The sequence below is a fragment of the Scyliorhinus torazame genome, chromosome 13, assembly GCF_047496885.1.
Source record: "Scyliorhinus torazame isolate Kashiwa2021f chromosome 13, sScyTor2.1, whole genome shotgun sequence".
Classification (NCBI taxonomy): Eukaryota; Metazoa; Chordata; class Chondrichthyes; order Carcharhiniformes; family Scyliorhinidae; genus Scyliorhinus; species Scyliorhinus torazame.
In genome coordinates, this window is record NC_092719.1 from 14559829 (window position 1) to 14574046 (window position 14218).

Here is a 14218-nt window from a genome sequence, read left to right on the forward strand (position 1 = left end):
CCGAGGGGGAACCTGATCGAGGTGCACAAAAGTATGAGGGGCAATTATAGGGTAGACCGGAAGAAACCTTTCGCCTCAGTAGAGGGGTCAATACCGGGGGGGGCATTCAGCTAAGGGGCAGGAGATTTAGAGGGGATTTAAGGAAAAATACTTTCACCCAGAAGCTGTTGGGAATCTGGAACTCTGCCTGAAAGGGTGTAGAGGCAGAACCCCCAACATTTAAGAAGCAGTTAGATAAGCACTTGAATCACCATAACATAGAAGGCCTACGGACCGAGTGTTGGAAAATGGGATTAGAATTGATAAGTGCTCTCTGGCTGGCAAGACACGATGGGCCGAATAGCCTCTTTCAATGCTGTAAAACTTTGGATGCGATCTAACGGGAACGTTTCATTAGTGTAATTTCAGGCGGGTTTGGCTGGGAGTTTCTCCTCGACTCTCTCGGCCAGTTCCCCACCGCTCTCTAAACACACTTAGTCACTTTTTTGGGGTCCTGGGGAGTTTCTCTCTGTGCTCGCCCAACTTAGAATTGTTTTCTTTCCTGGGGAGCTGAACACGCTGCCCCAACGGCTCCTCGGAGATCGGGCTACCGCATTGAAAGGGTGTCATAGAACATAGAACATAGAACAATACAGCGCAGTACAGGCCCTTCGGCCCACGATGTTGCACCGAAACAAAAGCCATCTAACCTACACTATGCCATTATCATCCATATGTTTATCCAATAAACTTTTAAATGCCCTCAATGTTGGCGAGTTCACTACTGTAGCAGGTAGGGCATTCCACGGCCTCGCTACTCTTTGCGTAAAGAACCTACCTCTGACCTCTGTCCTATATCTATTATTGATCTCTCCTGATCTCTAAGTGAGCTTGTGGGTCCCCAGACTCCCTATCCATGGGAAATCCCCCCCCCCCCCCCCCCCCCCCCACTACCGGGCTGCTGAGGGCCTCCCCATTTCAGGCCTTCCCGTACAACCCCACCCTTTCAGTACCCCCCCCAAACCTTCCAGAGGCTCCTTCATACCTGGCCTTCAACCCCCATCCTTCATACCCCTCCTCATCCCTCCCTTCAAGGGCATGGCCTCCTCAGGCTCTGACCCTTGGCAGTGCCAGGATGTCAGTGGCAAGGTGCCCAGGTGCTGGGAGAGAGCCAGAGTGCCATTCTATCCTGTCCCTGACCACCAAGGGGGCTTCAAAGGCCTGGGATACCCCCTCCCTCCCCCTAGTTGCCATTCCGCCTGGTACTAATCAGCTCCTGGCTGGGGTCTGCCCGGGGAAGCTGGGAGATGCCGGCAGGCGGTTAGATTCGGCGTCAGCGCGGTTAAGTGAGTTATTAAACTCACTTAGCCCTGCGAGACTGGGTGGGTCCCAGAGGTGCAGCGGTTGTCGGCAAGTCCAGGGGAGTCCGCTCCCGGCACCTACTGGCTGCATCGCACTCCGATTCCGATGGGACGCGGCCGTTAGATCGCACCCTATGACTCTTGGGTAGTAAATTATCAGCAACAGAAGCAGGTACTTGTGTCTGGACAAGCATACCAAACCTGACAGGTAGAAAAAGATCAGCTCGCCCATCAAACCCACCATATACTCTTGTTGGCTAGAGTATCAGATCCTGGTAGAGACGGAGGAAAAACCTAGGGCCAATAAGTGAAAGAAAGAGATCCAGGAAAAATGTCTCTCCACTCGCTCAGAGGAATGAAACCAGTGCTGGAGATCGCATGAACCATGGACTGTGTGTTTTTGTTGATGCAGGCTTCTGAATGCCCTCCTCTGGCTCAAAGGGGGTCAAGTAGCCTGTGCTGAGTGGGAAACGACCACTTGGTGGGATTTTCCCCGGACTGGCCAACCAATAGCCAGAGACTGGCCCCACTGTCCAATTAAAGATGACGATTGGACTCTCAAAGAGTGTCACCACTGGAGACAGGGCGGAGAGAGCGGGGTTACCCCCCCCCCCCCCCCCCCCCACACACACACACACACGCCCCAACCCCATGCGCGTGCGTGCACAAACCCCACCCCCATGCGTGTGCGCACCCCCCCTACACACACACACCACCCCACACACATACCCACCGCACACCCACACACACCGCACCCCCCCCCACACACGCGTACACCGCACACATGCACATCGCACACCCGCACACACACCGCACACCCACACACACAAACACACACCACACCCGCACACCCAAACACACACCACACCACACTCTCATGCACGCACCACACACACACACACATACACACACACACACACACACACACACACACACAGTGATGTGCCAGAGCCCCCCCCCCTCCCTTCAGAAAATGGCCCAGGGTTGAATGGAGCCAAGGTACGGGCACATGGCCAGTGGTGCAAACCTCTAGGACTCCGCCCGCCTCCATTCATGATCTCCGCTGGGCTCAAAATCTAGCTCCACGCGACAGCTACAAAACCACATTCTGTGTCGGGTGGCACAGTGGTTAGCACTGCTGCCTCACGGCGCCAAGGACCCAGGCTCCATCCTGGCCCCGGGTCACTGTCTGTGTGGAGTTGGCACATTCTCTCCCTGTGTCTGCGGGGCATCACCCCCATAACCTAAGAAGACGTGCAAGGTAGGTGGATTGGCCACGCTAAATTGTCCCTTGATAGGAAAAAAAAAAATTGGGTACTCTAAATTTATTTTAAAAAGACACCTTCTGTGTGATCTCTGCCCAAACAGTCTCTCTTGGTGGTAACGCAAAGTGTCAACAGGCAGCATATTCCAGAGGCTCTGTTTTCTGGGAGAAGGAGAACATTCTAACATGTAGTTTATTCCCATTCTTGTGCAGTTTATATTCCTGTCCCCTCGATCCCTGTATTACAATATTGAAAAGAGTAATTTCAAGGCCATAGGAACTAAAACATTCACTTTAGTAAAACATTTTAGGTTTTGGATGTTTACTGCAGCGCTCGTGCATCTTGACCATTTCTTCTTGTCCAACAGGAGTGTATCTTTGTAAATATTCGGACTTCCTTCAACCCACACCGTGGTACCATGGGAAGTGTGGCTGTATTCTCATTTTAAAAATAATTAAGGTAAGGAAAGCATTGCGATCGTGTTCTAGCCAGTTATGTTCATGTTGGCTGAGAAGCGTTGTCTCTTTGAAGTTCCCCAGCCTGATCTAATTTAAACATTTGTTCTTTCTTTTCTCCCACTCGCTCCTTCCTGTCGCACAAAATAAAACTGGTTTTGGATCTTGGCAGCGATGCCACGAAATCTCGAAACATCCACAGCACCGGTTGTAGCTCGAGGGACCAGATAATGCAGCTCAGATATCATGCACAGCGTTAGAAATTTCAGAAAGTTATACTTCTGTTTCATCTACTGGCATAAAAGGATGTGTTATATTCCTGGCTTAGGGTCTGCCAGCTGCCTTTCATTCCTTAGACTTTGCCCTCCAGGAAATTGCCTTTATGTGGGAACAGACACTTCTCTGAAAAGCTACATACTTCTCGATGAACAATGGGATCGAATTTTGCCAAGTTAGAATTGTCCCTGTAATCACAGCTGTTACAACGGAGACATTTTGATTTTACTTTTTCTGTGAATGGTATTGACAGTCAGAGAGATCTAGGTGTACAGGTCCACAGGTCACTGAAAGGGGCAAAACAGGTGGAGAAGGTAGTCAAGAAGACAGATGGCATGTTTGCCTTCATTGGCCGGGGCATTGAGTATAAAAATTGGCAAGTCATGTTGCAGCTGTATCGAACCGTAGTTAGGCCACACTTGGAGTATAGTGTTCAATTATGGTCGCCACACTGCCAGAAGGATGTGGAGGCTTTAGAGAGGGTGCAGAAGAGATTTACCAGGAAGTTGCCTGGTATGGAGGGCATTAGCTATGAGGAGAGGTTGAATAAACTCTGTTTGTTCTCACTGGAACGAAGAAGGTTGAGGGGCGACCTGATAGAGTTCTACAGAATTATGAGGGGTATAGACAGAGTGGATAGCCAGAGACTTTTTCCCAGGGTAGAGGGGTCAATTACTAGGGGGCATAGGTTTAAGGTGCGAGGGGCAAGGTTTAGAGGAGATGTACGAGGCAAGTTTTTTTTAGACAGAGGTAGTGGGTGTCTGGAATTCGCTGCTGGAGGAGGTGGTGGAAGCAGGGACGATGGTGACGTTTAAGGGGCATCTTGACAAATACATGAATAGGATGGGAATAGAGGGATACGGACTCCGGAAGTGCAGAAGATTTTAGTTTAGACGGGCAGCATGGTCGGCACAGGCTTGGAGGGCCGAAGGGCCTGTTCCTGTGCTGTACTTTTCTTTGTTCTTTGTGATCATTCACGGTAATCCACACAGGATCCATCGGAATTGGATCCTCAGATACTATGCAATTTAAAAAAAAAAGCTCTCTTCCCTGCTTGCAGGCAAACATCTCCGCAATGTTGAGCGAATCCTGTGTTTATATCACACATGCTTCCAATTTCAAACACGTCATAATTCATAATTCACAGCTGCTGTATAAATCAAGGCAGGTTACTTTAATGGAACACTGCCACCTGTTGAACTCAACTAGCCAGAGGAGAAGGCTGAAAAATGTGATATAAGCCAGACCATGTATGAATATTGTGATGCAAATGACACTGAATTTCAGCCTTTGGCTACGAGCATAAAATACCATTTGTTAAAATACCCACTATCATGGTATTTGCTGCCTGGTTGGCTGGATGTTAGAGTGAAATTTGACGGGATTCACTCTGATTCTACCTCTGCGTATTCAGTCCCCTTGCACAAGTAATGAATGCGTGATTGTATAATTCTGTAGGTTCAGTTGGAAGGATTGTGCATATTAAAAATGACCTTTTATTTTCCTTCTCCACGTGGTCCTTATTTGAGAGTCGTCCCAGTGCTGTTTTGTTTATTGAACAGGGTAGAGTGAAGCCTATGATTGAAAATTACACAGCAGATTTGACCGGGCCATCTGCTGGTTACAACTGCCATGTTTCTACAAACAGTGATACAGTCTCTTCCATAACCAGCCACTTTCAAGCCTTTGAACTGACGCAGGTGAGACCACTCCTTTTGCATTTGTCCGATATGCGTGTTTGGTGGGGATTGCTCCCTCTCAGAATATTCTTTTTTTGCTTGCCGCAAAATTCCTCAACGAAGTGTAATTCCGATTCGGTCTGATACATTTCAGTTTTGCGGACTTGTGATTTACTGTTTTAAGTTTTGTTACTGCATAAGCTTTGCGACTGGATTTAGGTATTTGTATTCTGTCAGTGACCAGTTTTATTTCCCTTTGTTCCAGTATTACTTGTATGAGTTTGGACAGTGTGACGTTCTCCAGTACCCTAGACAGATTTACCCTTACGCTGTTGTCGAATTTCAGTACTGTGATAACAAGTGCATGATGACAAATTCAGCAGAGAATGAGGTGTAAGTTCTCTTTTCTGTCCCATTTTTGTTTTATGATGCACATACTGAAGATTGTTAAAAATCATGCAATGGTGTCTAAATGTCTTTTCTCTCGATTTTCTCCTTTACAGCCTTGTTCCAGGAATTCAAGGTAAAGAATTTTCCTTTAAACTCTGGGGGTAGACTTTTTAAAAATAAATTTAGAGTACCGAATTCTTTTTTTCCGATGAAGGGGCAATTTAGCTTGACCAATCCACCTATCCTGCACATCTTGTGGGGTTGTGGGGGGTGAGACCCACACAGACACGGGGAGAATGTGCAAACTCCATACGGACAGTGACCCGGGGCCGGGATCGAACCCAGGTCCTCGGCACCGTGAGGCAGCAGTGCTAACCCACTGCGCCACCGTGCTGCCCTGACTGGGTTTAGACTTGTTTGCTCATTTCAGGAGTGTAATATTTTAAAATAAAATGTTTTATTCTGTGGTTGCCACATGTTTTTGAATCTTGTGTGATGCCACGAGGGGCTGGGGATCGGGATATGCGGGGTGGAGTTCACTCAGTTGGAAGCTGAAACAGGTCTAAATACTACAGGTAAGGGGCTGGGTTCTCCTTTCCTGTGTCTAAGTGCTGGCACCAGTGGAGAATCCGTGATGGGCCACGGCGGGAAAACCCTCGCTGATTCCGGTACCGGTGAGGGGCTAGCACCGGCGCCTTGTGGAACACCTGGGGGACGTGTGGAAAACGGCCAGAGAATCCCCGGGTCTCGGGCCGCACATGCGCAGGGCTGCCGAGCTGCAGCTGCTCAGACCTAAACCCCCACCGGTCGCGCCGGAAAACGTGGCGCTGGCCGTCCTGGACCGTGTACCTGCCCACCACGACCCCACAGCCCACCTCCTGGCCACTCCCCCCAGCCCTAGCAGAAGCCACCCGGCCAGCGGCATGGATCTGGGAGGAGTGTGGCTGCGCTGGACATTGTCCGCAGCCGGCATGCCAGGCTCCCGACCATCGGGACCACACGTGGGCCCATGCCGTCGGGAACTCGGCCCATCGGAGGCGGAGCATCGTGGGTGGGCCAGCTGATGACGCTCCGACGGGGTTGCGATTGCGCGCAGCGCGCGTCTCAAAGACGCTGATTTGGAGGGGACGGGCATTGCCAACCGGGTTCAAATCAGCAGCTGCCCCAATTTCGACATCGGGAGCCATTCTCCATCCAATCGCCGCTCTCAATTTCGGCGTCGGGCTACGGAGAATTCGGATACTCAGCAAAGCAGAAAAGAAAGGAAATGAACACCAGGCCCTTCTTTGAGCCTAACTTTACGCACACTATATCCCTATTTAAACCTGGACGGTTAATCCATTTCCCAGGGAGAACTCAACATCGCCTATAACAGCAACAGTCGATTACCAGCATGGGTTCTCGTACAGGCGAAAGTTCAATCCAAATCTGGTTTTTTGTAGAGTTTTTGAGGTCAGCCACAAAGCCAAAGTGCGCACACAGCAAATTCTTCACTCTCCAGGCAGTCAAATCTGATCATTTGTTTTATTTTAAATAGAATTTTAAGCATTAAGTTCTCCTTTGCTGCATGACATAATTGAAATTATTTCCATTTTTAAACTTTTGAAACTAAAAGTAGATTTCAATTATTTGGGCTGGATATGTATATTTTGTGTTTTTGTTTCCTTCTGACTATGTGGACAATTAGGAGGGCTGTGATGTACAAGATTCAGGGACCTGTTTTTCAGGCATTTGCATTGGTTTTAACCCCAACCGTTTATATTAAACAGCGGAGTACCATCCTTGGAAAGGACAACTGATCCACAATGGCAAAGTGGTCAGTGTAGCTCTGAAGTCAAGTGGCAGCCCATTGATGCCAGTCGTTTTGTAAGTCTGCTTATTTGTTCCTTCATCAATCCTACCTAAACTACTCCGCCTCCCTCTCCTCCAAGACGCAATTTAAAATGTGCCTCTCGACACCCCACCTTATCCTTGTGTCACTTGGTGGCAAATCTTGTCTGAAACCACTCCAGTGAGTGCTTGACCACGCTAAAGGTGCTATTTAAACATTTTTGGTATTTGCCTATTTGGTATGTTTAAGGTAATGGAGCAAAATCAGGGTGGCTTTTAGTTGGGAAATTTCTGTCAGGATCTGCATTACCCAGCTGTTATTGCTTAACACTAAACATCTTTGGCTATGAAGAACAGGCAAGCTGATCTCGGGGCGATTAATGGTCATTATTTAAGTGCCTGCCATATTCTGATGGATGTACTACTGCTTAATGGACACCCCCAGAAGAGTTATTTTTTTACTCTTGAGGGTAACGTCCTTCCCGTAATGTATTTTTCCCATTCTTTATGTTTGTTCTTTGTGGGATGTGAATATCATTAATAAGGCCAACATTTATTGCCCTTGGATGGAGGTATTAATCATAGAATCATAGAATTTTCAGTGCAGAAGGAGGCCATTCGGCCCATCGAGTCTGCACCGGCTCTTGGAACGAGCTCCCTACCCAAGCCCACACCACCCTATCCCCATAACCCAGTAACCCCACTCAACCAACACTATGGTCAATTTTGGCCACTAAGGGCAATTTAGCATGGCCAATCCACCTAACCTGCACATCTTTGGATTGTGGGAGGAAACCGGAGTACCCGGAGGAAACCCACGCACACAGGGGGAGAACGTGCAGACTCCGCACAGTGACCCAGCCGGGAATAGAACCTGGGACCCTGGAGCTGTGAAGCAATTGTGCTAACCACAATGCTACCGTGCTGCCCACTGCAGTCCATTTGGTGCAGGTGCTTTATTCTATAGCAGTTTGATACAACAGAGTGCTGTGAATCTGGAATCGCAACTTGACCAGACAGGGTAAGGACAGCAGATTTCCTCTCCTGAAGATTGCTAGTGAGCCAGGTGGGTTTTTACATGAATAAATCTGGAATAGAGTCCCAGTCTCGTAATTAGTTGAATTTTAATTTGCCAGCTGCCTTGCTGGGGTTTGAACTCTTGTTTCCAAAGCATTAGCTTGGGTCTCTGAATTAGTAGTCCAGTAACATTATCAGTCTGCTGTGATACTGACACTATGCTAGATGGGATAGATTTCGAGCAGACCAAACAACTCAAAACTGGACATCCATGAAGTGCTGTGGGCCAATACAGCAGCAGCAGAATTGCACTCAGCCACAATCTGTAACCTCATGGCCCGGTATATTCACCATTCTAAAATTTCCACCAAGCCGGGGGGGGATCAACACTTGCTCAATGAAGATCGGAGGAGGGCATGCCAGGAGCGATATCAGGCTGAGGTGCTAAAAATGAGGTGACACCTGGTGAAGCTACAGCAAAGGACTGCCTACTTGCATGTTAAACAGTGGAAGCGGCATCAGAGCTAAGCAATCCCACAATCAATGTATTACGGTCCCAGGTCAGACCCCAACAGTGGCTAGGGTACTGGACTGAAACCTCAATATTTTAGTTTATTTGTAAGTCTGTGCGGAAAGAATGATTCGCTCCAGGAGTGATTGCATGAAAAAAGTAGGACTTTGGTGTTTCGAAACCAAAACTTTATCATGAATACAATATTAAACTTCACACCCGAAAAGAACAGCTTACATTTACGCCTTAACACAATTAAATCATTTTCCATTAAACAACAAGATAAGAAACATATACCTCTGAATCCACTTTAACATTAGCAGGGCATTGAGTAATACTTGCTTTATAAAACAGGTTTGGCTCTGGTTGGAATCCCTTCAGACTCTGGCTGAATGTCTTCAGATAGCTGCTTCAGTTGGGTTGTTTCAGCCTCTTCCTTGTCTTTAGGCAAGACTGCTCTGCTTTAAAATATTATTACTCTTTTTAAAAAAACAAACTATTCTACTTGGAAAGAATTGTGGACTCCGATTCAGGCAGATCAGAACTCAGCTCCTCTCGCTCCAAGCTTCTCCAAACTCACTGCCTCTCTGTTTTTCTGAGCTCCCCCCAGCCATGACTTCACCTCCTCAAGCTGAAAAATGCCACCAGGCCAAACCCACAGATGCAATGGGGCAGGTACTGAAAGGACTTTATTTCTTGGCAGGGGTGGCAGTCACTGACCATGCCTTAAATGCCTCTATCTAGGTGTGGCCACCATACATGTAGACGAGCCAATGGTTTCATTTTAGCGATTCCCACGTGATTGATGTAAATTTCCTCCAACACCCGTGTTTGGAATCTTGGAGGAAGAATAACTCTGGATTGGCAGAGCCAATTCTACACGTGTGATAAGGTCTAAGCTTAGTCGTCACTTCTTGGGGCGCACGCCAATCTTTGTAAATGTAAACTTTTGGAGAGCAGAGCATCCCTCTTTCTTTCAAGTCGAATTTGATCCGCCTTAACAGGTACCATGTTTAATTTGTTCTCATTAAAAGCAGTAACTTCACTTCAGGTTGTGGAGCTGTGGTGTAACGGAAGTCTCTGGAAAGTACGTCCAATTTTCCATTCTCTCAGGAGGGTGAAATGTCCACCATCTACCATCAACCAGGCACAAGTCAAGAGGGTGATGGAATACTCTCCACTTGCCTGAATGAGTGCAGATCCAGCTACCCGCAAGAAGCTCGCGACAGCCAGGACAGAGTTAGCCCGCTTTATTGGCACCCCATCCACCAGCTTAAACATTCATTGCTTCCACCACCCACAGACAATGGCAGCAGCGTGCACCATGTACACGATGCAGTGCAACAATTCAGTAAGGCTCCTTCAATGGCAACTTGCGACCTCTACCACCTGGAAGGCCAGCAGATGGCTGGGAACGCCACCAGTTGCAAAGCCACACATCATCCTGACTTGGAAATATATTTTCACTGTTACTTCACTGTCATTGGTTCGTCCCTCACAGTGGGTGTTCCTACAATACATGAACTGCAGCGGTTCAAGAAGGTGGGCGGCTCGCTGCCTGCTCAAAGGCAATTAGGGATGGGTAATGAATGTTGGCCGAGTGCTGATCGGGTGTTCTGAGCAGTTGGCTGCTTGGGGGGAACAGGAAGTCAGCTAGGTCCTGTGCTGAACTGGCTGACTGGTCGGAACCATTGACCATTGCTGTAAAGATGTATCAATGGCAGTTCAGCATTAGTTTGTGCAGCGTTGCTCTGGTAACCAAGGTAACTCTGGTAACCATGCATCAACTCCCTGGTGAACATGGTAGCTTTGTAGGACATCGGGAGACGTTTCCACAGGTGTGACAGCCATGACTGCTTCCAGATTCCCTCGAACACCCAAGGTCAAGACTTAATTGGCATTGTTTTGTCGGCTCTTGCTCAGATCATTAACCAAATTGATCCTGAACCCAGCCGAGGTTGGCTGGGAGATAACAGCTTTGTGATCATATGGCCGCGTCAATCCAGATTTCCCTAGGGCTAGCACGAGTAGGGGGGCTGGAGCTCTGTGCTGGACACTGAAGGCATTGAACATGCTCAATGCTGCAAAGACATCAGTATCGCTGAGACAAAGGTTAGCACTGGGACTACGGCGCTAAGGACCCGGGTTTGAATCACGGCCCTGGGTCACTTCGGTGTGCATTTTTCACATTCTCCCCGTGTCTGCGTGGGTTTCACCCCCACGACCCAAAGATGTGCAGGCTAGGTGGATTGGCCATGCTAAATTGCCCCTTAATTGGAAAAACTGAATTGGGTACTCTAAACTTCCAAATGCTATCTCAGTCCATGAGGGCACTTAGTGCATGGTCCCAATGTTGCGATCCCTGTTGATATAACTCCCAGAATGGAACCCTGGCCCAAAAGACCATGGGCGGGATTCTCCGTCCCGCCGCATCAGATTTCTATTGCGCGCGACCCCGGATTCTCCATCTCGCCAGCCGGCCAATGGTGTTTCCCATTGTGGGCAGCCCCACGCCGTCGGGCTGCCGGTGAAATGGGGAATCCCGACAGCGGAGAACCCAGCCCCATAACTTTAAAAAAAAATCAAACTTGGAGGAGCAGAGTCACAGGGCCGTCCATTAGTGTTAACAGCAAGAAAAAACATTTATTAAACAAAAAAATGGATTATAATACAATACTCATTTATTTCCCCTTACCTTAAGAATTACACAAAGTTTAAGATTAACACGAATGACAAAGTACATTGAAATGGTCTCATTTACACATAAAGTCCCTTTGACGCACACAAGATGACTGTGGCCAAATACACACTTCTTTATGAAACCCCAAGAGAATTTCTGTGGATACATCTTCCCCAGATGATTAGCACAATGGGCTAAGTAGCTGGCTTGTGAAGCCGACCAAGGCCAGCAGCGCGAGTTCCATTCCAGTACCAGCTTCTCCGAACAGGTGCCGGAATGTGGCGACTAGGGGCTTTTCACAGTAACTTCATTTGAAGCCTACTTGTGACATTAAGCGATTTTCATTTCATTTTCATTTCATGATTGTCATATGAGCATTTACAAACTCCTGCTTTTCATTAGCAGTTTGCATTCTAAAATCCAGTCCTTGTTTTCCAAAAGACTTGTGAACAGAGCTTCCACTCCACTTTAACCAGCAAATCTAGTCCTTGGATTTTACACCAACTCTTCAGGATTCCTTTGTCTCAACTGACTTCCACTATTACCCAAGCTCTGACATATCCAGCCAATAGTGTCTTCCCAATTACTTCAATTGACATTCCAAACAATAGGATTACTTTAGAAACCTGTAGGATGTCTTTAGAAACCTTAAGAAATCTAGCTTCTTACCAACCAATTCCTTCTAAGCTATCTCTATGATGCCCATGAGCACTATTCTGTTCTATTTCCAATTTCCGCTATCACTTTAACTTCAGACTTTTTGGAAAACCTCTGTTCCATATCCTGGTTTCTAGAACCAGCTGCCCTTTGGCTCCTCTGGAGCTTGTTTCCTTGCACCATACTTCATTGTACAGCTTTCCCTGCTTTGGGCAGAGCTGAGAGATGTGTCCTCTCCGGCTTTCGACCTGCAACTGCTCTGACTTTCTGTTTTTTAAAAAAAAAAAAAATTTTTTTTTAAAAATCTAAGAACAAACAAAAGATTTCTCTCTCAATCGGAAGTGGCCTCCTGTTGCTCAGCAACGCTTTTGGTTTATTCTTCACATTGTAGAACTCTAAAAGAACAATAGAATCCCAGCTGGAATTCAAACACATTTGTCCAGCATGAATCTAACTTTTAGGTCCTCTGCAGGCACAGCAACATAATTTAAAAAAAATTAAAATTTAGAGTAGCCGATTGAATTTTTTTTTACCAATTAAGGGGTAATTTAGCGCAGCCAATACACCTACCCTGCACATCTTTGGGTTGTGGGGGTGAGACCCACGCAGACACGGGGAGAATGTGCAAACTGCACACGGACAGTGCAGAGAAACATTAAATTTTTTTTTTTTTTTTTTTTTTTTATTATTTTTTTTTTTTTTTTTTTTACGGCGGAGGGGATGCCAGAAATAATGCGGATACTTGGGGAGTTTGGGGATTTTTCAGGGTATAAATTGAACATGGGGAAAAGTGAGTTGTTTGTGGTGCATCCAGGGGAGCAGAGTAGAGAAATAGAGGACCTACCGTTGAGGAAGGTAACAAGGGACTTTCGTTACCTGGGGATCCAGATAGCTAAGAATTGGGGCACATTGCACAGGTTAAATATAACGCGGTTGGTGGAACAGATGGAGGAAGATTTCAAGAGATGGGATATGGTATCCCTGTCAATGGCAGGGAGGGTGCAGGCGGTTAAGATGGTGGTCCTCCCGAGATTCCTCTTTGTGTTTCAGTGCCTCCCGGTGGTGATCACGAAGGCTTTTTTTAAAAGGATTGAAAAGAGCACCATGGGGTTTGTCTGGGCCGGGAAGACCCCGAGAGTGAGGAAGGGATTCTTACAGCGTAGCAGGGATAGGGGGGGGCTGGCACTACCGAGCCTAAGTGAGTATTATTGGGCCGCTAATATTTCAATGGTGAGTAAGTGGATGGGAGAGGAGGAGGGAGCGGCGTGGAAGAGATTAGAGAGGGCGTCTTGTAGGGGGACTAGCCTACAGGCTATGGTGACAGCCCCATTGCCGTTCTCACCGAGGAACTACACCACAAGCCCAGTGGTGGTGGCTACACTGAAGATTTGGGGACAGTGGAGACGGCATAGGGGAAAGACTGGAGCCTTGGGGGGGTCCCCGATAAGAAACAACCATAGGTTTGCCCCGGGGGGAATGGATGGGGGATATGGAATGTGGCAAAGAGCAGGAATAACGCAACTGAAAGATCTATTTGTGGATGGGAAGTTCGCGAGTCTGGGAGCGCTGACCGAGAAATATGGGTTGCCCCAAGGGAATGCATTCAGGTATATGCAACTGAGGGCTTTTGCGAGGCAACAGGTGAGGGAATTTCCGCAGCTCCCGACACAAGAGGTGCAGGACAGAGTGATCTCAAAGACATGGGTGGGGGATGGTAAGGTGTCAGATATATATAGGGAAATGAGGGACGAAGGGGAGACTATGGTAGATGAACTAAAAGGGAAATGGGAAGAAGAGCTGGGGGAGGAGATCGAGGAGGGGCTGTGGGCAGATGCCCTAAGCAGGGTAAACTCGTCGTCCTCGTGTGCCAGGCTAAGCCTGATTCAGTTTAAGGTATTACACAGGGCGCATATGACTGGAGCACGGCTCAGTAAATTTTTTGGGGTGGAGGATAGGTGTGCGAGGTGCTCGAGAAGCCCAGCGAATCATACCCATATGTTTTGGTCATGCCCGGCACTACGGGGGTTTTGGATGGGGGTGACAAAGGTGCTTTCAAAAGCAGTGGGGGTCCGGGTCGAACCAAGCTGGGGGTTGGCTATATTTGGGGTTGCACAAGAG

General features: G+C 47.8%; 1 protein-coding gene across 5 annotated transcripts in view; it reads left to right on the forward strand.

The window, feature by feature from the left end:
- LOC140387852 (uncharacterized) overlaps positions 1 to 14218 on the forward strand; it is a 180924-nt gene that overhangs the window by 71318 nt on the left and 95388 nt on the right. For all 5 annotated transcript variants that reach the window (XM_072471096.1, XM_072471098.1, XM_072471097.1 and 2 more), the window contains exons 5-9: positions 2973 to 3064; positions 4899 to 5036; positions 5281 to 5408; positions 5519 to 5538; positions 7175 to 7271. In XM_072471096.1, the coding sequence (XP_072327197.1) occupies positions 2973 to 3064; positions 4899 to 5036; positions 5281 to 5408; positions 5519 to 5538; positions 7175 to 7271 (475 nt within the window). The remainder of the gene's footprint in view (positions 1 to 2972; positions 3065 to 4898; positions 5037 to 5280; positions 5409 to 5518; positions 5539 to 7174; positions 7272 to 14218) is intronic.